General features: G+C 41.2%; 1 protein-coding gene across 2 annotated transcripts in view; it reads right to left on the bottom strand.

Moving 5' to 3' along the window:
• MAGI3 (membrane associated guanylate kinase, WW and PDZ domain containing 3) overlaps positions 1-25,205 on the bottom strand; it is a 2,524,824-nt gene that overhangs the window by 104,732 nt on the left and 2,394,887 nt on the right. The window contains exon 22 of one of the 2 annotated variants that reach the window (XM_044076987.1): positions 3,083-3,168. The exons of the other annotated variant lie outside the window; for it this stretch is intronic. Coding sequence (XP_043932922.1) covers positions 3,119-3,168 — 50 coding nt within the window. The 3' untranslated portion in view covers positions 3,083-3,118. The remainder of the gene's footprint in view (positions 1-3,082; positions 3,169-25,205) is intronic. 2 annotated transcript variants of the gene reach the window in all.

Below are 25,205 nucleotides of genomic sequence, written 5' to 3'. Positions count from 1 at the left end.
GAGGAGTGGTCCAAGGGCTGAACCCCAGGGTACAAGGCTAGTGACAGGTCTTTTAGAGGAGACACAGCAGTTCACCTTATTCTTGGGTTCTGTTTGCGAGTCAGTTTGCTGCCCAATGAACTACATAGGGATTAACATCTAAGTAGGATAGTTTATCTACAACACCTTGAGTGTGAGATGGTGTCAAATGCCTTTGTGAGGTCTAGATATGCAGTGTGTATTAATCTGCCCTCGTTCATTGCTTCAATGCCTTTCTCAAAGAAGCCAGCCAGGTTAAGTAGGCAAGATCTGCCCTTGACAAATCCAAACTGGCTTGCTTTGAGAATGTTTAGGCTACCTATGTCCTTATATATTAACTTTGTAATGATCCTTTCCATAGCCTTGCAGATGAGGCTGGTCAGACATATGGATCTATAATTTCCCAGGTCCATTGATGCCCCATCTTTGTGCAAGAGAATGACAGTTGCTGTCCTCCATTCATCCGTCACAAAGCCTGTTTGAAGGCTGACACTGAGTAGCCTTTGTAAGGAGTCTGACAGATCCTGTTTCAGGCTGGACAGTAAGTAACCCAGTATGTTATTCGGCCCCACAGAACAGTGTTCTTGGCCTTGGATAGTACCTTAAAGACTTGTTCATGAGAGATTTGAGAGAGGGCTATGGATGTGGGTAAGAGATCTTGAAATGTAGGAGGGGAGAAGAGGCTAAAGTTAGAGCTAAACTTGTCCAGTAGTAGATTAGCTGTGTCCTTGAGGTCATAAAGCGAAGTAGTGGTGCAGACATTAGCATTGTCGGCTCACAGCAAGAGGTGCCGTCTGTGTGGAGTCTGCATGTTCTCTCTGCATTCACTTGGGTTTCTCCGGGTGCTCCGGTTTCCTCTCACATTCCAAAGACGTGCATCTGGAGGATTCTCTCCAGGCCTCTGCTGAAAATGAACTCTGTCCTAGTCAGATTTTCCCAGTAAACAAATGTTAAATAAATAAATAAATAAGTAAATATAATTTATGATAGCTCTGTCCAGTTCTGAGAATTGTTTCTAAGATTTCTAACACAGTTAAAGAAGGTTTTGTGATTGTTCTTTGCCTGGGTTACTATTTTTGGTTCCTTGTTAAGTTCAGCAAGAGCCTTTTGTTTTGCATTTTGAGAGTTACATATTTTTACATGCAGTGAGTTGTTTTCTTTTGTTATAGAGCCTGTTAATATTTAGGTTCTACCATGTTTTTTTGGGCACTGTTATTTATTTTCGAGGGTGACAGAAGCATCTATGCAGCTACTCACTTGAACATAAAGTTTGGTGATAAAGGGCTCCACATAAGCAATTTGATTTGGAAAGGGATGTTGAATTTAGCCATGTCAACACTCTGTTTCAGTTGATTAACCTTTGCATAATCTCTGAATACATAGGTATTTGAGGATGTTTCTAGTTTCAGTCTTAAGGTGATTGTGACTAACTTGTTGTCCAAATTTGACCAAGGAGGAGGGAATTACAATCAGTAGTGAGCTGAGCTGCCCCATATTGGTGAGGACCAAGTCCAGGATTTTCCCTTAGGCGAATGATATCTGGCTTAATGCTCAAGGATTATGTACTAGTTAGATGGGAGTTATAGGCTGAGAGGGACACATGATGTGATAAGGGACTTGTTAACGGTAAGTTGGACATTGAAGAGTTCTTGATCATTATTGCGTGTAACTAATTTGTAGTTTTTTTTTTTTTTTTTACTAATATGGAGACATCACTTCCTTTAAGTGCTTTCAACTACTGTGGTGGGAGTTGAAAGCCTGCATTGATTGGGTGCTCTCAACGGTCTTGAACTAGGTCTCTGTGACTATACATCCATCCATCAGTGTTTTCCAGGGTAAGGAATGCTTTTAGGGTGTGGATTTTTTTTTTTTTTTGTTATCACTCCTAGCTTTAAGCAGCAATACCTCTGTTATTGACATTCTGTTTTGTTATGTTGGAACCTTTTAAGGACTGATGTTACCTAAAAAAAAGCACTATGGTGGCAGATCAGTTTTAGCCAATGTGTGAAATCCTTGTGGACAGGTGTATGCCATCCATGGCAAAAAAGTTAAGACTGTCACCATGTTTGCCCAGACTAATATATATTGGAATCCCCTTTGTTACCAGAAGCAAGCCAATCGTTGAAGTCAATAATCTTTTGCATATATTGCAGGATAATTCTTGGTGATGGTAAAATGCTGCTCAAGGATAGGTTCATACATGCCTTGCACATGTATTCCAAGAGCTCCATCAAGTCTCACTCTCAATGTAGTCCAGGAAGCTAAATCTCAAGTCATTTACACCCATGTGTACTATATGTGGACTTGAGTGCCTGTGTGATGTGGCAAATCCTTGCACCTAATAGGCAACTGACCATGATCCTTTCCTTGCTCAGCCTGGTGAGTACTGCATCGGTCTCTCTCACAATGGATTCACCTATGACCAGGATGTTAGATTATGTGGACCTTTGTCTTATATTTTTGAAATGAAACACTAACTCTTAGACATTCTCACTGGGAAAATAATGAAATTCTGCTACCATTATTACCGAGTTACAGATGTTTTTCATTTAGCGATTTTGTAGCACTTAGTATATTGAAACGTGCAAATTTTACAAGCCTTTCTTATCTCAAAACTTGCTTCAGTATCTAAGATTACACAGTATACCACATTATTTTGTATAATTCCTGCTGATAAGCAATGCACTGTTATGACTTTCTATCCATGTAGTAATCACTGAATGTTACTCATTTTATGTTTCTGCTTTCATAATTGTTAGGTTATATTTTCTGTGTTTCTACTTTCATAATTTTTTTATGTTATGTTTTAGTGATCTGACTTAGAAATAACTTGCTGGTTCCCAAATGAAAGTACAAATGATTCAAAAGGTAAAACACTTGTCATTTGTACCTAATTACAGCTGACAAGCTTGGCTTTAAATCAGGATGAATACAGTAGAACAGATAAATGAGCAGCATGCAAGAAAACACTTAAATTAAAAGACAAGGCGAAACATGCACATACACAAAGAATATGCATTCAGACAAAGAATCCAGATAGAAAATACAAGGCATGCACAATTACCAAGTCTTAAGGGAAAGACCCAGAAAAGCAACAGTCTTAGTGTTGATCAGATTTCATGAAGGAGCAAAGACCGGATGGAGCCAGACCTGAAGAAGGAAGAAAAATAACAGGACTACACAGAAAAGTTAAAGAATATAGACAAACTGCATTACATATAGCATTTTAAATGTAAAATTAGTAATCAATTTAAAAAACTTTCTAACCAAGCTTTATTGTAAAGGTTGTTATAAAAAAAACTCAAGATGTTTTAACTGCTATTATCACTGAAAAAAACATATAAAATGTATCCTTGTAATGTGGAGATTTATGTAGTATTCCACTATAGGCATACTTTGAATTTAACATAATAAAATGAGCAAGTTACAAAAACAGACTAGAGAGATAGCAGAAAGAAGGATTGATAGCTTTAACAGTGAGCAGTTCCCCTCTCCCTAAGGACAGCAAAGACAACTGGAAAAACAAAACGGGACTAACTTTTGTACTGTGAAACTTCAAAGTGCCACCAGCATCACTACAACACACAAAGGCATATAAGAGTAAAGGTGAATGGCCTATTAGAATGCAAGTAACCTGGCAGTGAATGTCTGCCAATCACTGCCTGTATGGACCACATTTTTCTACATGCGTTCAAGGTGTCATGGGAACTGTCACCATCTCTCTTTTACCTTCTTTGACGGTCATACAAACTGGGAGCCAAGATAGTATTACACGAAAGCTTGAGGTGCTCCCTATAAAAGGCATCTGGAGCTCCAAATTACTTCAGAGCTTTTTGAAGGCAAAACAAGCACTTCACTGGCAGCCGCTGTGATTCTGTCAGCCAGCTACCGATCCTTCTACAGGTGGGCAGATAAGCCCCCACTGGAGAAAGCCTTCTTGTTTTATCACCTTTCTGAAGAAAATATTGTATTTTTCTTATCAGTTTTTACTTTTGCAATGAAACAAGGGGATTTGGACTATTATTGCACCTGGACAAAAGAACTGTTACATTGGTGTTTGTGTAAACTTTTTGTGAGGGAATGTTTACTTTTTGACAAAAATATTGTTTTTATTGCAGTTGTGTGTTGGGACAGGATATTGTGCTTGTGAGGGACTTTCAGTGGTTTTCTTGCCTCAGAAACACTTGTTCTCTGTCATTCTTCGTACTGACTCCTCTGAGCTTCATTACTTACACTTAAGACCTCTTTCCTAGCTTACTGTTGGAGTAGCAGTCAGTCTCCACGGTTTTTCCTTTCCCAGCACTTGCACAGAAAAAAAACGTGTTAAGGAATCTTCAAGGGTAAGTCTAGCTCCTAATTTGCCTCAGCCACTGGTGGTGGTCTTAGCTGGGGACAATATTTGTTTCTCAGGCCACCCATCTTGCTCCACTAGGTCTGTTGGTGTAACCTTTCAAGCCACAAAAGAATAGGGGTTAGCCATTGTCTTCTGAACCTGTAGATAAAGCCCTTAGCAGGCATGGGAGAGACACTTTGGTCATTGTCTGGGGTAGGATGAGAAGAAGGGTCTTAATTTTGCACAGAGGGAGTTGGATGCTGAGTACAGTGTGCCTGAGAGTCAGGCATTGTTAAAGTAGAATGTGCTTAGTGACAGAAACTTCCAGTCACCTGTGTCTGTTTCCATAGACAAGTAAATTTACTGGGATTTGCCAAAAAAGTGATTACTGATTTTTCCTCATCATCTTAACCTGCTGTGAGATAAAGCTAGTGACATTAATCATATTGATCACTTCTGTGCTAGCCTTGATCATGTTCCACATGCCCAGTCAGTCAGCCCAAGCTGTGATGACTAAAACGACAGGTTTGGGCACCAAGCCCTTCAGTTCTGTTCTGTTGAAGAGTACGCTGCTGTCTTTTGAGGATTGACAGTTGGCTTGTGCTGTTCCTTTGCTGGGTAGGCAAGTTCCCTATGGGAAAACCTTCCACGTTACATAAATGGTTCTTTTATTGTACTTTCCTCTTTAGGAAAGTTATTTTTAAGCTAGGAGTATATATTTTAATGTACTGTCACAAGACTTACTGTACTTTTATAAAGGAGCGCTCTTTTTTTCTGATAGTTTAAAAGTTATTTAAGTGAAAAAAAGAAGTTATGTACTAACCATAATGTTCCATGTTTGTTGTCCATAATCTTGCCTTCCTTCTTGATGGTTGGGTTTGGAACAGAGCATCAGTTCAGACTTGGCCGCACATACTAAAGCTCGAGAGTTTTCACTGGCTCGAGGCTATACACTATCCCATGATGCCTAGCGACAGTTACCCAGATTTCATTTGCAAATACCCATTACTAGACTATCTAACCCACTAGGGTAACATGCGTTGGGATCAGAAAAAGTTGAGAATATATTGCCCATTGCCATACTCTTTGAGCCTCTTGACAGAAAGGGTAAGATTTGGTTCCACCTTGTTTGTTGATATACCACACGACAGACATGTTGTCTGTCAAAATTGCAATCGTACCTGGTGAAGGAGAAGTCTGGAATGCCTGCAACACCAGAAGCACCGCTCTCATCTCTAGGACATTGATGTGCAAGTGGTATTCGTGTTCCTGCCAAGTCCCTTGGACAGTATGTCTCAGATAATGCCCCCCATCTGGGAGGTGTCCGTGGTCACTGTAGCTACGGGTTGGGGAAAAACAAACGGTCTGCCTATGGTTACCTGCGTGGACTGAAGCCACCACCATAGATCCTTCTTGCAGGTGTCCATAATGAGGATCTTGTGTGACAACGGCAACTCCTGCATGGATCACTAAGCAAAGAGTAGCCACTGTAATACTCTCATGTGTAGACGCACCACAGGGATTAATGTTATTGCAGCTGCCATTGAACCCAGTACCTTGAGAACAAATTTTGTCTGTACTTTCTTCTTCATGAGCAAGCTAGATATTTGATGGCGCAAGGTTAGTACCCTTTTGTGAGGTCGTTTTGTTACCGTGTCTTTTGTGTTTAAGTCTGCTCCTATAAAGGTAATATGCTGTGAAGGCAACAAGGCAGAGTTTTCAAAATTTATGGTAATGCCTAGCTCTGAACAGAGATGAATGGTAGTGTCCCTTGCCTTGGTTAGTAGATGCTCAGTGGTGGTGGTTAGGAGGCAGTTGTCCAAGTACAGAAACACCCAGAATCCTAGACAACTCAGGTGAGCCGTGATTACTGCCATGCATTTGGTAAACACTTTGGGGGCTGTAGTGAGGCCAAAGGGCAGAGCTCTGAACTGGTAATGACTGGCTGCCAGCCGGAAGCATAGATATCTCCTGGACTGCCTGTTCATCTTTATGTGATAGTACACATCCTGAAGATCTATTGAGCACATCCAATTGTCTTGTCCTAGAAAAGGGAGTATAGACTGCAGTGTTACCATGTTACTTTGCTTTCTTTACAGACTTGTTCAGTTTGCTGAAATCCAAAATTGATCTCCAGTCCCATTTTTTTTTGGAACTAAAAAGAACCTTGAGTAAATTTCGGATCCGGCTTGGTCTAAAGGCCTTCTTGGATGACTCTTTTTTTCTAGCAACCTTTGAATTTCTAGGGTTGCTTGATCCCTTTGACAAAGTGGTATGTCTGGGATGGATCTTAATGGAGGGGGTGGAAAAGAAAAAGGAATGTTGTATCCCCTGGATATGATCGACCGTACTCATTTTTCTTGAGTGATATTCAGCCAGGCTTTTGGGTACAGTGATAATCTCCCCCCCGACTGCCTTCAGAGGTCAACAGGTGGGCCTCCTTTCAGGAGCGCTGGAAGGGCCTGCCAGAGAACGTATCTCTGTCACCCCAATTCTGTGGAGCCCCTCTGCCACAAGGGTGGCATCTTCCATTGTTATTTCCCCCTCTGCCCCGGGGGAAAATTCACCACGTGCATGCAGTGAAGCTCTTTGGGATTTCTGGAACCACAATTTTCTGCCCTTCTGACTTTTAGGATAAGGTCTGGCAGGGATGGAGAAACTTACTCTCACAGCAGACAGAGTTTTACCTTCTTGTTCGCACCTGGTAAGAGTCTCTTTTACTTTTGGCCTGAATAAAGATGAGCTGTGAAAAGGGGCACTGATAAAGGAAGACTTGAAGGGTTCAGCAAACTCACAAAGATTAAAAGAACTGTAACAACGCACTGAGCCGATGAACTTGTGAACTTGTAAACTTGTAAAACCACAATAGCGAACTGAGTTATAGCCACAAAAAGGGCACAAATACGTATTTAGCGCTTTCTTTCACTTTAATTTGAATGTGAACTTCTTCAGAAAAGACACGAGCCCTCTCAAACTCGTGTCTTTTATAAAACACATACAGGATATGATATCATAATTGACATGAATTGATTCTGGTTAATTATTCAATTATAACAAATATTCTCCTTAATAAAGCATTCTGAATACTGTTGTTGTAAATAAATGTTTTCACAAGTTTTCTAGAAAGAACAGATCTTATAACTTTCAATGTTCTTACTCCAAGTAAACTGTCAATTTTAATACTAATTTGATGTGTCTCGCCGTAGCGATCTCAATTTAAGTGCCAGTGTAAATGTCAATATGAATGTAAGCGTTCTTAAGCTAATGCACATCTTCATGGTGTGCGCTTTATGTAAACTAACGATCGTTTGATCAAAAAATGTTCTATTGAGTGCACACACTAAATGATGAATATACAGAACACTCGCATCCACATGCGGTGAACGTGTGAGTGTGTGCACTCGTGCCCACCGGTGTGCTTGTGCACTGACATACTCACACATACACGCACACACACACACACACACACACACACACACACACACACACACACACACACACACACACACACACACACACACACAAGTGTGTGCAAGTGCACAATCCACACTCGTACAATCACACACTCACTCTCACACACACCCAAGAGAACTCTCATTCACACACACACCCCAAACCAAGCTCACTGGAAAAGACTCATACTCTCACACCTACCTCTCAAACACTATCACAAAGTGCACAAAAATGTATGCATGTGCACGCACACCCACACACAAACACGCACACACACACCACCAAACTGCGCTCCGTGAAGATGCGACTGTTGACCAAATTGGGCAACTGTATGCAAATACATACAGACATCACTTCTACTTACACACCATCAACAATACACACACCCACAATGGCAAACTATCTGCCACACTAATGTGTATCACCATGATCTGTTCGTGTGTTTTTCCCAAAATTGGGATAACCATGAAATGCTGAAATTACGCTATTAAATTGATAATCCTATTTGTGTATCTGATGACACTATCATATTGTTCACATGACAATACTTTCAAAATATTTAAAAACATCTGATGATTTCAAACTACAAGTTGTGTGTCTTAGTAACATCAAATATATGAACAAAATAAACTAAAAAGTTTTAAAAATTAGACACCATAAAGATAATACATGTCTACATTTCTATTTGTATTTAAAATTGTGATAACATTCTAAATGATGGATTGCTGTCATACTAACTTACAAACATATGTGTGACACTACCTGTATATTAAAAAACATTTTATATTTATGACCTCATTTAATCCTGGCGGGGAATCTGCCCCTAAAATTAATTGCCATAATGTTTCTTTTTGCTCTAATTTGTTATTAAGATCTCCCACAAAAAGGCCTTTTTCCACGTGATCTAAAACTAAAAATTCAAACTTTTTGAAATCACTACAAACAAGAGCGTGTCTTGCTAGAGAATTGTTTTTGTCCTTATTTTTGATTGCTAATGTGTGTTCGTATATTCTACGCTTCAAAACCCTGACTGTTTTGCCTACGTAGTAACTATCACATGACACGCAAGAGGCCAGGTAAACTACGTGATCACTGTGACAGTTGAAATATTTTCGTGCAATTATCCCAAGGAATCTCCTACCACTGACATGGATTTCAATGAAGGAGAAGGTTCCCCTAGATCCTCCCGTGAGGATGTCTCATTCAGGGAGATTCTGGAACTTCTTAGACAGGGAGGGGGGTTGGTCCTCCCAAGATCCTTCCGCACAGGAGTCAGTGTTCCTCAAAGTTTTTGGTTCTGTCCCATCTACTTTTTGAGTGGTTCCCTCATGGACAAGAAGACTGACCTAATCTCATTGTGGGCATAGAAGGAACCCGTACATGGCTGAACCTATCCCTACGAAGGTTGATAAATTTTTAGTAGCTCCTAAAGATAGATTCCATTGGAGCAAGGTTCCTGCTCGTAGATTCCATGTCTCCATTAAGAAGGAGCTAGCAAAAGAGAGCTCCTCTGTCCATCCAACCAGGGATTCACATGCGTTGGACAGATTCACGAAGCATTCATACACCTAGTCTACTTTTTTGGTGAGAGCACTGAATTATCTGGCACACGTCACCCACTTCCAGAGAGATTTGACCAAGGAGATCTCTTCCAGGCACCCTGTCTGTGGATAAAAGGAAGGCTGGCTACCTTCCAATCCCTTTCCAATGCCTCTATATGCCTTGTCTCCAATGGTACAGAGGGTGCATCTAGAAAAGCTGGCACAGGCATTTCCATCAGGAGCCATGCCTGGATGCAGCTTTGCGATTTTGCGGAACATTTCAAGATGTCCTTTTGTCAGTGTCCCTTATGATGGATCAACTGAGTCTGCTACTAAAGTCAAAGAAACTATCACCATCTCCAGAAGTTAGGATGGTAAATCAATTTTCCACTGTAGGGATCAGTTTCCCAACACCTCAGCGATTTTTCTTCCTCTTTTAAGAAAATGGTGTCTGTGATGTATAATGTTTGCAACTAAAGTGGTGTCACTTTGTTTGTTATCCATTTATATAAGTGTAAGATTGCCTCTGTCATATGTGAAAATTTAATAACGATGTTTGTTAAAGAAAAAAAAGGGAGGTAAGAGGTTGTGGTGTGGTTTCATTATGTCCCAGAGGTTTACATCAGACATTTCTGGAGAAAGAGCTCCCTGAGGCTCTTATAATGGGCAATGCCCAACAGCAAATGTGGTCTACAAAACCAAGGCTTCAGGGGGTCCTTTCTCAGAGAAGCCTTTCCAGCATTCCTGAATATTTTCCTGGTTGTCATACTCTACAGATAGTCAGTAGGGTGCTTATACCTGCAACCAACAACCTGAATGATACCACAGTACAAGGACAAAATGACTGACTTCAACAATTGGCTAAGCTTCTGGTGTAATTCTAAGGGGATCCAGTATCTGTCTGCCTGGGATAACATGATCGACAGACCATGATGCTTTGCCAGAGATGGCCTGCACCTGTCACCCTTGGGATTCTGGATACTGGCTAAGGCTCTTGCCACCCCTATAGTACCTTTTTTAGGCAAGGTTCAAATGACAAATTCACCACCATAACAGGTACAAGCAAGCAAAATCTTGGGGTACTGCTACTCAATGCTAGAAGTCTAAACCTCAAAATGCACTCACTCAAGGCACTCCTTAAAATGGAGAATATCAACATCTGTGCAGTGTCAGAGACCTGGTTCAAGGCTCCAGAGAGCACCCTTGCATTACCAGGCTATAATTCATACCACACCTTTCGGCCACCTAACCTGGACCAAAACACTAAAGTCGGAGATGTGTCCATATTCATTAAGGATATCCACACCTCCAGGCTAGTTGCTCAGCATAATGCATCAGAGATTATCCAAGTGCAATTAACTCTGGGCAAGACCGCAATCCAAATTGTAGCTTGCTACAGATTCCCCACCAAGCCCCAGGATTCCCACTCTTCATTTCTTGATACACTGGAAAATATTAGGGTACAACCCAACACCCTAATAATGGGCAATTTCGACTACCCCACCATTAACTGGGAAAACTACTCATGTTCCAACTCTTTTGCTCAACGTTTTCTGGAATTCATAAAGTCCAACACCTTGAATCAACTTATCCACACCCCCCACCAGGGGCAGCAATATCCTAGACCTGGTCATTACCAACATGGGTGACTGGTGTTCCACACCAAAGGTCAATTCCTCATTGGTCAGATCCAACCACAAGCTAATCACCCTAGACATCCACATCCCACCCCCATCTCCCACCAGGGAAACTACCGTAAAAAATTTCTCCAAAACCAACTTCACGCTTCTTAAGACACAAGTGGCAAACTTCGCGACACCATGCAGATGGACAATAGAGGTACAACTGCTGAATCCTACACAAATGCACTTTATAAGAACTTGCATGAGTGCATGGATCGTGCTATCCCTAACAGAACCAAGATGCTATTATCCAAAAAAATGAAGCCAATTTGGTGGTCCCCTGCCATAAACAAACTCTACAACAGAAGAAAGAAACCGTTGCAAAAAAGAGAGTAAAATCCCTCATAAAATCCTCCAAAGCTAGTTACGAAAACAAAATCACCACTGATTCTAAAGACAACCACAAAGCATTCTATAGCTATGTCAAGAATCTCAATGGCAATACTCAGATCTGCTCTGAGTTACAGCACAATGGCACTAAATATACAGAACCAACTGATATTGCCAACATCATGGCAGATAGGTTCTATACTGGAAGAATGCAAAGTTCCTGTAATCATGGCTGCACAGGTAAAAACCACACTCTCCAAAGCTAAGAACACAGCATCCATGGGACCTGACAACATCCCAGGCTGCATTCTACATGAACTACAGAACGAACTGGCACCCCATCTAAGTACCATGTTCAATCATAGCCTCACCTTAGGCTTTGTGCCCACTGAATAGTGCACAGTGACAGTTATCACACTTCACAAAGGGGGAGCCACCACGGACCCGGGGAACTATCACACCTCATTAACCTGATGAGACTGGTATGCAAGGCCATGGACCGTATCATCATGGAACTTATAAACAAAGACATTGGTAATCTCCAAACTCTGGAACCTACTCAGTTCGGGTTTGTAAAAGGCAGATCATGTCTCCTAAACCTGACAGACTTATTTGAAGCAGTCACTAAAGCTGTAGACGAGGGTAAGGTGGTTCACACAGCCTATCTAGATTTCGCCAAGTCTTTCAACACCATTCCCCACTCTGGAACTATAGATAAACTCACTAAACTAGGTATAAATCCCTATGTCACAGGATGGGTTGCCAGCTGGCTCACTGACAGAACCCACACTATGAAAGTTGCAGACTCCAAATCCAACTTCAGACTAGTAACAAGTGGAGTACCACAGGGTTCAGCCCTAGGTCCTCTCCTGTTTGGTATCTACTTCTCTGAAGTACAGGCTAACACAGAAGGTCTTTGGCTAACAAAGTTTGCAGATGACTGCAAACTAGGAGCCATAATCGAAACTCCTAATGATGTGGACATCCTACAAAAGGGCCTCACTGAGACAAATGTCTGGTGTCAAAGCCATGGCCTCAAGCTCAATGCCAAAAAGTGCACTGTCATCCCCTTTGGTAAAAACTCTGTACCCATGAACTACCACATAGGCGGTAGTCTACTTAACACCAAAAGTGTGATAAGAGACCTTGGGACACAGGTGGGCAGTGGTCTCTCCTTTAATAATCACATCGCCACAGTAGTCAGGAAATACTTCTACCTGGCACACCTCATCACAAAAAGTTTCTCATCCAGGAAAAAACAGGTCATTGTTCCCCTCTACTCGTCACTCATTAGACCCATTATAGAGTACAATGCCCCTTTTGGTATGTAACTCACAAGACATCTACAACTGGAAGGGCTGCAGAAATATCTCACAAAGATGATTACCAGCCTCAAACAGATGCCCTATGCAGACTGTCTCAAAAAACTCCAGCTTTACTCCGTCGCATATCACCTACTCAGAGGCGATCTCTGCCTAACATACAAAGCTATGTCAAACCCATAGCTGCTGGACATGCTCCACTTAAAAGAAATCCCAATCCCTCCGAGCTACACGCTCTGGGGACCTAAACCTGGTCACCACAATAAACAGAACATGCTGGAGGGATAGATTCCTGTCTCATACACTCCCCATACTCTGGAACAAACTACCTATCTATATCAAACAAAGCTCCTCATTAGCACTCTTCAACAAAAATCTTCATAATTGTATGGGAAATAGAAAATTCACCCCAGGGATCACTTCTGTGGTTCTGCTCAACAGTGGCACAGGAAAATAATTTTCTTGAATGGCGAAAGCCAGGGTACCTTTTTGGCTAGGCTTATGTAGGCCCTAGGGCCAATAGCCTAGCACCAACGTATGAACCTATGAGTGGTCCCTCAACTCATCAATAACAGAATGGATTTTCAGCTGTTGGGGCTGACCTTGTTGCAATCTTTTTGCCTCTCCCTACAACACCAAATGCAGCAAGTTCTTCTCTCTATTTCCCATTGGCCCCCAAGTCTCCTTTACCCTTTCTCTCAACACCAGTGATCCCAAAGTTCTTACAGAAAGCATCTGCAATGAAGCTAAAGATAGTCCTCATAGCCCTTTATTGGCCTTGACAGGTTGTGGTTTCTGTTCCTGTGGCCTTAACTAATTCACCCACCTTGGATTCTAGACTCAGTCGGATTTACTTTCTCCCCTGTCAGGGCTGCCACAGTTGGACATTTAATTTCTCAAGCTAACCGCATGTTTTTTCTAATTCCAGTGATCATTCAACAATCCAGGTTGTTACCCCCAATTATATGCATTTTGCTTTTCTCTCAGAAAACTTCCACTAGGAAGGTTTATAGAAATAAATGGAAAAGGTTTTCTATCTGGGATGTAGAGAAAAATAATACTGATCCTTTTTCAGCTCCCCTTGCATCTATTTTGGACTTCCTCGCACACCTTTTTCAAAGTGGTGCACACTATCCAACTATTAAAGTTCAGTTAGTTGCAGTACAGGAATCAGGCAGGGTTGTCCGCTTTCCCCTTTGTTGTTTGCATTATATTTAGAACCATTGGCAAAGAAAATAAGGGACTCAGTAACTCAAGGACATAGTTGGTATGGTAGTCAGGAAAAGCTGGCTCTATTTGTAGATGATATTATTTTATACATGACAAAACCAGAAAAGGACATTACGGTGTTGTGGAACATTTTAAGACCGTTTCAAATCTTCTCAAGATACAAAATTAATTAAGATTAAAGAAATGCAATAGCGGTAAATTATGTACAAACATATGAATTGGTCCAACAATATCCATATTATGGGGACATGATAAAATGAAGTATTTAGGAGTATGGATTAGAAATGAGACTGTGGTGGCAGCTAAGGATATGTGGGAAGAGATTAAACAGAAGATAACACAAAAATTGAGAAACTGGAAGTTTTGTTATATGGATATGGATATTAAGATACAAGCAATTAAAATGTTTTTAGTCCCTTTAGTCTTATACACAGGTCAGGCATATTTTTATCAACCAGAGGAGAAGTTATGGATGGCAATTAAGTCATTACATTCAAGTAACACCTCCAAGTGCATCTGCAGTTAACTCCTACTGACACCTTTAGGCATCAAACATTGCTTGTTCAAATTTGCATCAATAAATTCCAAAACCATGCTATGTACAAGGTTTTAAAAGATTTCATCTTAAAGCTTACACAATGTCAAACTCAACTGCATTAATATTTGACCTCTGTCTAGTGCAGGTAAAGAACTATTAACTGTTGTTTATTATATTCTAGCTAGAGACCTGCTACAACAAAATCGCCAAATTCGCCACAGGGGCATCCTACCGTAGTCACCACTGTCTCTCACTTGCTGAACTGGGCTGGCTTGAACTCCCTCACCTCCTTCAGTGGTATCAACTCTCACTCGCCCACAAACTAGTAAACCATCCACTAAATGTCCCATCCCTCCAGAATCTACTCCAACCCTATTGCACCACCAGACCACTAAGATCCAGCAACAAAAATTACTTGCAGATCACTAAAGCCAATAACTCTGCTGGTGAAGCACTATTCTCTTGCGCCATAGCCAAATTATGGAACTCACTCCCACCAACAATTACCTCCATACCATCATGCACCAACTTCAAAACTTTATTAAAAGCGCACCTAAAAACATGTTGGCTATGCCCTTGCAACTCCCACTCTAATATCATCCACCTCATCCAACTACTACCTTTCTTTCACCTCCACTAACTACCTTGATGATAGCAAGCTCAGATGCTCATAAGCCTAGTGCTTATTATACAGCAGGAACTTCTCATTGTTACATTTGTTAATACCTGTTATGTACTTCACAGATAAAGACTCTAGTTGTCTACTGATGTACTATGTTCTTCATCTGTAAATATGTTGTAAGTAATTTCTATGTTAAATTGTTAATCGCTATGTAATTCAATGTAACTACTGTCTGTTTATTTTACTGTGGAGCTTTTCTCCCCGGGCCTCCGCTGAAAATGGACCCACGTCCAGTCGGACACTTCCGGTCAACAAATTTAAATAAATAAATAAAAAAAAAATATTAATTTATATAGATATAATTTTCATATTTTTCTAAATATTTCAACAACCAAGTAACACAGACAGAACTCCTTAGCCTCATACAAAAACTCTCAGCTAGATGAATAAAATGTTGCTGAAAGTATGTGTGTAACTTGAGTGGTTGCTAAGATATTGTAATTTGTTTACAAAATATTACAAATGTAATAGTTACTGTGGTACTGTGACTTATAAAATTCAGTTTAACACTTATAACCTAAGGAATACTACCACTATAAAAATAGTCTGTGCTGAGAGGTTTGCCATTTATACTTCTTTTATAACCCCTATGCTTCCGGAGATGTGAACATTTGTTTGAAATGTGAGAAAATTGTTTGATTCTGTCAAAGGGCTTAGGCTCCGCCCACTGGAAGTTGCAGTGTAAACTTCCTGAACTCCATTGGAGTGAATGAGTTAAAAAAGAGTTGAAGGATTTTATCTGGGATGGGAAGACAGCAAGGGTCAAGCGAGATAAGCTGATTCTACCAACAGAACAAGGCGGACCAGGATTACCTAATTTGAGGGGGGTATTTTACAGCAACACAGTTAAGGCTCTTGTACATAGCACAAGCAGAAAACTATAATTCAAAGTGGAAAGGAATGATGCTGACACAGAGGAAGCTCAAGAAATCATGAGAGATTGGGATTTTGGGTGCAGACTCTTAAGAACAGCTAAAATCATACAGAGTATTATATTCATAAAATAGCAGGGAGTATTCTAAGAACCAAACCAGCATGAGAATGGAGAAAAGAGATTTTGCCGACAGGGATGACTATGGTCAGTGATACAAATAATAGGCAAGAGAAGGCTGGAATTTATTGGAGAAAACTGGCAAACGAACCAAGGTATTCGGAGCAAATAACTAGAAAGGGAAAGGTAACAGAATGGGAAGATGCCAAGAATTTATTTGGACTGCAAGATAGAGATTGTCTATACTCTGATATCAATCCTTGATAGGGAAGGCAAAGAGAAAGAAATGGGGGGGCTCCTAAATGAAAGACCAGCACTGGTAGAGTTTTTTTAATAGAATCTAGAACATAAGCTCCCGTTAAAAAAGGAATAATTAATAAAGCATATAAAATATTGCATGATAATTATAAGAATCTATCAGAGGAGCTTAGAAAGGATTGGGAAGAGAGATTGGATAAGCAATTCACAAAGAGACAATGAGGGATATATGTACATCTCCCAAATATGCAACAAAGTCTAAACGATTTAGGATCTTTGCTTGGAAGTGTTTACATAGGCATTCTTATACCCCAAGTAGACTACAAAGACTTTTTCCTCAGGTAGATAACAAAATGGAGGTGTGACAGGCAAGAAAGAGGTAGGTAGGAACATATTTTTGGGTGTGTAATGAGCTGGCACACTTTAGGGATTCCCTGCAAACTGCTCTGTCTGAGATGTTGGGTGAGCAGATTTGACTGACTGTGGAGATGATTTTTTGAATTATGTTACAGAATCGGAATTGCCTAGAAATAGTAAAGCCTTGCTGAGTCTAATTATAGTGGCTGCCAAAAAAAGCAATTATTAGAAAATGGAAATCAAAGTCTAGACCAACTTTACTAGAAGCAGTGAATACATTAACAGAAGTAAAACAACTGGAATTGGGATCTTTAGAAAAGGGAAGGAGCAAACTGCATAGGAAAAAATGGGAATTGTGGGAACAGAGCAGGAACGAGGTTTAAAAGACAAGATTTGAATGAGCCATATAATGCTCAACTTGACAATGACTGGATGGTTTATAAATGATGCATAATGTTTGCAACTGGTTCCCTATCAGATCAGAGAGACCATATGACTGAGACCATATCTCCGAAGTTTTGAAACTCTGAACACTTAGTATTGGGATCACCGTATAGCACGGAACCTGGGATTTCCTGGTTTCCTCACTGTAGTGTGATCTCGTAGTTGGTATATTTAAGTAGCAGGGGATGTGGGGGGGGGGGGCTTGCCCTCCTGCAAAAACATACATGTAAGTTGTTTTGTTTTATTTTTTTGTGTTCTATTTTTGTTTCGGAGTTTCAAAACTTCGGATATATGGTCTCGGCCATATGGTCTTCTGAGTTTTGAAACTTCAGTGATCTGATAGGGATCCTTGCAACTACAGTTGTTTCAGTGGTGTCTATGATGTAAACTGTTTGCAACTAAAGTGGTATCATTTTGTATGTTTTTCATATATATAAATTTAAGATTGCCTTTGTCATATGTGAAAATTTAATAAAGATATTTGGAGGGGGAAAAAAGTTCAGTTAGTTGCAATTTCATCATTTCACATAGGGTAAAATCATACACACATAGCTTCCCTTTAATTGTTCACAGCCTTTTTCTTAATCCAGCCTCTACTTAGAGATCCAGTCCCTCCATGGGATATTACCATTCTTTTGCAGGGCCTGACTTGCCCTCCCCCTTTGAACTTGCTTCAAAAGTGAATATTAAGTTAGTGGATATTAAGTTTTTTTATCCTGGAAGACCTTATTCCTGGTGGCTGTCACTTCTGCCAAGAGAATTTCTGAGCTGACTGCATTATCCTCAAAGCCTCTATACTTCATTTTTCATAAGGACGGAGTGTCTCTGAAAAGTAATCCCTCTTTTCTCTCCAAGGTGGTTTTGGAATCATCAATTTATCAAGCCGTGAATCTTCCAGTATTCTGCCCATGTATCTCAAACAAGGGCGAATATATCCTGTATTTACTTAATGTTCACCTGTTACATTTTTATCTGTACCACACTAAGTCCTTCAGAAAATTTGACCAGTTATTTGTATCTTTTCCCAATGCTACATTAGGAAAAACTGTGTCCATTCACATTTTCCTAATGGTTGCCTCAGTGTATTTCATTTGTTTACCAGAAAAGGGAAATTCTTCTCCCTTTCACTCCAAAAGCATTTTCTGTCGATCTGTGGCTTCATCTACAGCCTTCTTCTCCAGTATTCCAAATGATCACATATGTGCTGCAGCTAACTGTTCCAAAGGTCATACATTTGTCTACCATTACAGACTGGATACGCAAATCCATATCTAGGGCCTCTTTTGGTTCAGCTGTGCTCTGGAATATCCTTCCATGAGGTCTCTCAAGTATAAAAGTAGCTGGGGACTCTGTCCCATTCACTGAGGAACAGATGGAAAAGACATCAGGTCTGATGACAATGATAGATCAGTGTTGTCTGTTTCTGTTCTTTCAACTTCCCTCTTACCTTCTCCCTCCTTGTTTTGCCTTTTTGTCACTATTTGCTAACACGTCCATCTCAGAATTAAATTATACTGTGATCTGGCTCTTGAAGTTATTGTCTCTTTCTGCTTCTCTTTCCTCATACACTGTTTAAGTCACCTGCTCTTTTAGGTAACTTACAGATGGATTTTATAATTTACATTGCCTTTTTTTGGCTGGGCAAACTCAATCTAAGGAAGCTCCCTCTATTTACAGGAATTATGGGTGGGGAGAGGAGCCTGAACACTGGATCCAAACTTGGAAGTGGCCGTGTCTGTGGCCAGGACCCACTCATTGGGAAAAGGATGGAAACAGCGCACATCTATTATTATGGCAAGTACATAACTTTCATGTTAACTCCAATCCTACTCTTTCTGACAAGGATGACAAAGAAACTCCACAGACCACCAGGGTAAAAATACAAAAAGTTCTTTAATACAAATGTTAACGCTTTCAGGATAAAACCCTTCATCAGACGTGGATGGGAAGATTATTGATAAGTATAGGAAAAACTGTGTGCTTTTGCAACTTTCATTTTCAGAATTTTGGATTGTCAGGCTCATCTATTAAAGTTTATTCTGACTAATTTGAAAGTTTGAGGAATATTTTGTCTACAGTTTCTTCTTGTGGGGAAAAATCTGCTTTAAATAATTTAGTTTCTTCCATTGCACAAGTCACTACTCACTGTTTACAGTCTGTGTTGTGACTCATTTAATAATTATGCTTGTGGCAACTTGTATTGTTTTGAGGAGGTTTGCTTGGCTGCATTCTTGGAACCTGCCAGATGATGTGAAAAATTCCACTTTAAATTCTTTTTTGGATAGAGATTTAGTTTTTTGTTCCTCTACTGCACAGATTATCAAAATGTATGTTGCTAGGGGGTAAACTTGATGTAGGGAATCTCTGACGTTTTCAACTGTTGTCTTCAAAATTTTCTAAGGGACTCTAAGCCCTCAGTCAATTTTTAAAAAAAAAAATAAAATAAAAATAAACTGCCACCAGTTTGTGACATTATCTTAGCCTTCCAGAAGTCCTCCACCAAGAAAGTTACAGAAGTAAACGGAAAGATTTTTTTTGTTTGGGCTTCCATCAGAATATTGACCCATTTTCAACACCTACTACAGTGTGTGTTATGACTCATTTGATACTTCTTCCATGATTGTGGCAACTGGTACTGTTTTGAGGATGTTTACCTAGCTGCATTCTTGGAAACTGTCAGATGTGAAAATTTTGATTTTAAATTCTTCTTTGGATAGAGATTGTTTTTTTTTTTTTTAATTCCTCTGTTGCAGAGATTATCAAAAAAGTGTGTTGATAGGGTGAACTTGATGTAGGGAATCCCTGATTTTTCAACCCTTGTCTTCCAAAATTTATAAGATACTCTAACCCCTCAGCCAATTTTTAGCAAAAAAATAAAACTGAAAAAGTAGTTTTCCACTCAGACTTCAGTCACTGCTAGGGAATACCTCAGGATTTTGTCTCTCATGGCATCTGTGATTCTCATGATAACCCTGGCAAGACTTCACATGGAAAAGATACAGTGGTTTCTGATGTCTCTCTGGTCCCAGCACCACCACCTCTTGTTTTTTCAGATCCCAGTGCTGGAGTCTGTCAGAAGGGAAGTCGCTTGATGAAGATAACAGATATCCCTAAATCTAGGTCTCTCCTTCTATCTCCCTCTTCCAAAGCAATCACCACACACTCCTCGGACTTCGCTTGGGGAGCAGTTTCAGGAGGGATAAAAGTGAAAGGTGTGTGGAACAAAGGACAGACTCAAGCACATAAATATAAGAGAGATTCTTGCCCTGGTCAAGTTACTCAACTCTGAATCATCTTTGCCCCCCAGGACCTCCAAGTTGTTACAGACAATACCACAGTCATCTGGTACACCAACAAGCAAGGGGAACGAGGTTATACCCAAGTCTGCAGAACAGCCATGTTAGCCTAGGATAAAGGCAGGCCCCCACAAATGGAAACTAGATTGGGTGTCTTCCAGGATTTGATCAATCTATGAGGAGTTCCTCAAGTAGACCTATTTGCCTCTTCTCTGAACAATTAACTGGCAAGATTCAGATCCATTTAAGAAGCCCTGGAAGACAGACACCTTTTCTTTGAACAGGAATGTTCCTAAATGCTTTTCCACCCTTTCCACTGATATCTAGGGTACTTCTGAAGATTCAGAAGGAATGCCTTAAGATCATGTGGTGACTCCCATCTGGCCCAGGCAAAAATGGTTCTCCCTTCTTTTGGAAATGGCTAGGGGCAATTACCACAGTATTCCTCAAAGACTTGATCTACTTATACAAGATCAGGGATGTTCAACTGCTTGGATGATGGTTTTAATTCCCTTTAGGTACCTGTTTACTCAGGTCATGCAGTTTATTTTAATGGAGCCAAGAAAGCCTGCTACTAGAAAAATCACATATTAGAAAGTGGAAAAGTTTTTCTAGTTGGTGGCAGTAATATAACAAGCACCCATTGAGGTCTATTATTTCTCTGGTTTTACAATACTGGTGTGAGTTACTGTCATGTGGCCTTTTCTTTTGATCTACCAGCATTGGATGTTCACTCTACTTTCTCAGATCCAGTGGTGCCAGATCTGAAGCCCTTACCTCGACTGAGGTAAGCACCTCCTTGGATCCAGTGCCACCTTTCTTGGAGAGACACCGGCATTCCAGGTTCCACTCTGTAGCTTCATCCTCTCACTTCCAGAAGCCTAACAGAAGCTAACATGGATATGAGGAAGTTTATCTATGTGTAGATTCAGGTGTGAGTTTTTCTGGTTCCTACCCCTTTGGGTCAGGAAGCTCTTACCAGTACTACCTCACCTATCTCAGCTCCTTCTCTGATCTGACCTTTGGTTTTGGGGCCATCTGTGTCAGATCCGAAGATTATTAGGCTTTGATGCATACTTTAAGTGTACCATCTCTGAACATTTTGGAACCTGACTACTCTCTGATCCGAAGCATTCTTGTCGGATCCGATTAGAGTCAACTGCAAAGTTGTCAAAGCTGTCTCTCCCCCTCAGAGCCTCAGCATTGGATAGCTTGGCTCCAACCTCAGCCTATGGTGGACTACCACCTTCAGGTCAGGGACAGAATGGTCCAGAAGCTTGGCTTTTCAACTCCATCAGCCTCCTTCTCCTCAAGGCACTCTGCCTTCGAGGTTGTGGAAAGTGTTTTCTGTTTCTGTAGGACAGATGGTTCTTTCCTCCTTGGATCTCCTCTCTGTGTCCCGTATGTCTCTGTGCCTTCAGCCTCATTACTCTGCTCCACAGGGACAGCCAACCCAAAGTCTCCTGGCTACCCAGCAGGGTATTCTCATTTCTTCCAATACTTCTCCAGAACACTCCACCAAAGTCGTCCCTGAAAGAGAAAGTGCAAGAGGAGGCACTTAGACTCTCCTCAAGAGTTGGTCACTGAAGATAAGATTTTGATGAGTGGGAAGGGTTCTCAAGATCACCACCTGATGATATCTAATTTGGAGACATTCTAGTGATCCTCAGACACAGGGGTGGTTGGTCTACTGATAACCCTTCCCAAGAGGAATCCGTATTCTTGGAAGCCTTTGGGTCTGGCCCATCTACCTCCTGGGTGACTCTGTCTGCCAACGAGCTCATTGATTTGATCTCTAGGCAGGTGTGAAAGGAAGCCAGTGCTGTTGAGCCAATCCCCAAGAGATCAGACAGGATACTAGCACCACCTAAAAGAAGAGGGTTTTGGAGCAAGGGAGTGCCAGTAGATGCCATGGTCATGGCAACAGCCACAAAGAAAGAATTTGGAGAACAAAGTTCATCTGTCCATCCCCATAACAGAGAGTCCAGGGTGTTGGACAGATTTGGGAAGCATGTACATGCTTTAATGACTTTTACACGTGTCGCTGAATTATCTGGCATATTTCACCAGATTGTAGAGGGACTTGATTAAGGAACTCTCCAAATCCTTCTAGGGAACCTGTACTTCTGAGGAACAGCTCTGGAAATTAAAAAAAAACTGCTAGAGAAAAGAGAGTCATTAAAGAGGTCCCCCAAGACCAGGTAGAATATGGAACTTACTCAAGATTCTTTTTAGTGCTGAAGAAAACAGGAGACTGGAGACCAATTTTGCATCTCAGCAATCTGAACAAAATGGTTCAGTATACAAAGTTCTTCATGGTCACGGTTCAATCCATTTTGCCTTTCCTGCACAAAGACAATTAGATGTGTTCAATAAATCTTCTACTATCACATAAAAATGAACAGGCAATCCAGAAGGTACCAATGGTCCTAGTTGGGAAAATGTCATTACCAGTTCAGAACTCTGCCCTTCAGCTGCACCACAGTCCCCACGGTGTGTGTGCATGGCACTAGTAGCAGCAGCAGCTCAGTGGGATTCCAGGTGTTTCAGCCTTTGGACGACTGGCTCATAACCGCTATGACCAGGCATCTCCTGATAACAGCTCAAGACTATGTACTCCATACAACAAATCTCAGATAGAACCAACTCAGACACTAGAGCTCATAGAGGCTTTGTTCAATACAGTGTCAGTAAAAGCTTCCCTTCCTTTACCAGGAGTTGAAACTATTCGATTTTAAGTCAAGAAGGTAATTCAGAATTCTTCCCATTTCAGCTCGATTGATTCTGCAAGCCTTGGGGTCAATGTCAACTGCAATAGTTCTGGTAAAATTAGAAGGGTATCACATAAGAATTATTCAATGGACCCTAGCAACTCAGTGGTGTATGCTACACCAGCCTATGTTCACCCAAATCAGAATAACTCAGGCATGCAAAAGATACCTGTTGTGGTGGATGTATTCAAACAGAACAGTTGTGTAAAATTTTACCATAACCATAGATGTCCTTTTCTTCTATGTTGCAGTATTCTGACTGTGGGATCTTCTGCCTCAGGCGACCCAAACATCTGCTCCTATGCAAAAGCTTAAGCCTGGTTGCTTCTAATGCGTGGGACTCCACACGCAGGGCCATAAACCAGAAGCCTTAAATGTGATGTCTGCATGCACAGACCTCAGAACCGACTGTCCAGTCAGACAATAGTCTAAGTGGTGCCAAATGATGCCCTGTAGACAGGTTAAATGCAATGAAGGGGGACAAGTGGGAGGGAAGGAATACTGCAACATGGAAGAGAAGGACATGTATGGTTATGGTAAGATTTTGCACGACTATTCTATGGCCTTCTATTCTCATATGGCCTTCTATTCTCATATTGCAGTATTCTGACTGCAGGAAAATACCACAGCTCAAGGAGGATGAAGGATAGGGGAAGAAGTTGCAGCTTCCAGGAACCCCTGTAAGACTGCCCATGCAAAATCCTGCCCTGGCTCTGGATATATGATCCAATTTGTAATGTTTGATGAAGGTATGCACAGAGGACTATGTAGCTGCCTCAAGAATGGTAGTTGTGTCTAGGCCCTAGAGGAAGCCACAGCTCTTGTAGAGTGTGCCCTGACCCCATGAGGTAATTCTTTCCCAAGGTAGTAGTAGCGGAAGGTGATAGTTTTCCTTACCCATCAGGAAGTGGTTTGTTTGGACACTGCCTTGCCCAGGGCCCCGAAGTGGAAGGACACAAAGAGCTGACTGGACTTTCTGATACTTTTGGTTTTGTCCAAATAGAACCTTAGTTGCCTGTGGACATCAAGGGAGTGAAGTGTTCTTTCACTGTCATTCTTAGGTGAAGGAAAAAAGGTGGGTAAGTGAACAGACTGATTGAGTGACAGCTCATTGACCACTTTGGGCATGAAGGAGGGATTGGTGCGCAGGGTGACCCTACCTTTGTGGAAGATAGTGTAGGGTGGGGATGCCATTAGTGCTTGTAATTCTGAAATCCTTCTGACTGAGGTAAGGGCTACTAGTAGGACTGTTTTCCATGTGCACACCTGCAGAGAAACAGAGCCAGGTGGCTCAAAGGGATCACTAGTTAGTTTTTCTAGCACACAGTTTAGGTCCCAAGGAGGAGGGATATGTTTCTTTGGTGGCTTAATGTGGAGAATACTTTTTAAGAATAGTTTGACATCCAATCTGGAAAGTAGAGGTGGGTTCATAGGTAACAGGTAGGAAATGGTGGATAAGTGGACCTTGACTGAAGAATGCGAAAGGTCTGATTTTATTACCTCAGACACATAGGCTAGGACTAGAGGAACATCTGCTTGGAAGGGGTCCCTATGCCTTTGGCGACACCATTTGGAGACCCTTTTCTATTTGGAAACATACAACTTCCTGTTATTAGGTTTCCTGGCTTGCAGGATAGACAGCACATCCTCAGTGCAGGGGTGTCTGAAGGGGTTTATCACCCAGAGGGTCAAGCAGACAATCTCTAGGTGTGGGTAAATCAGAGATCCCTTCTGTTGTGTGACCAGGTCCACCCTGTGAGGCAACTTGTGGTGACTGACTTTGGCAAGAGATTGAAGAAGGGGGAACCAATGTTACCTTGGCCAATAGGGAGTGACCAGCAAGATTATTGGCTTGTCCCTCCTGATTTTTAGGAGAACTTTCTGAATGAGTGGGAAGGGAGGAAAGGCATACAGAACAGTCCCTTCCAAGAGATGGTGAAGGCGTCCACTCTCCAAGTT

The sequence above is a fragment of the Protopterus annectens genome, chromosome 7.part0 (assembly GCF_019279795.1).
Source record: "Protopterus annectens isolate FY-2018-M chromosome 7.part0, PAN1.0, whole genome shotgun sequence".
NCBI lineage: Eukaryota > Metazoa > Chordata > Ceratodontiformes > Protopteridae > Protopterus > Protopterus annectens.
Note: the sequence above shows the minus strand (reverse complement) of the source record. Positions and strands in the feature narration are given on the sequence as shown.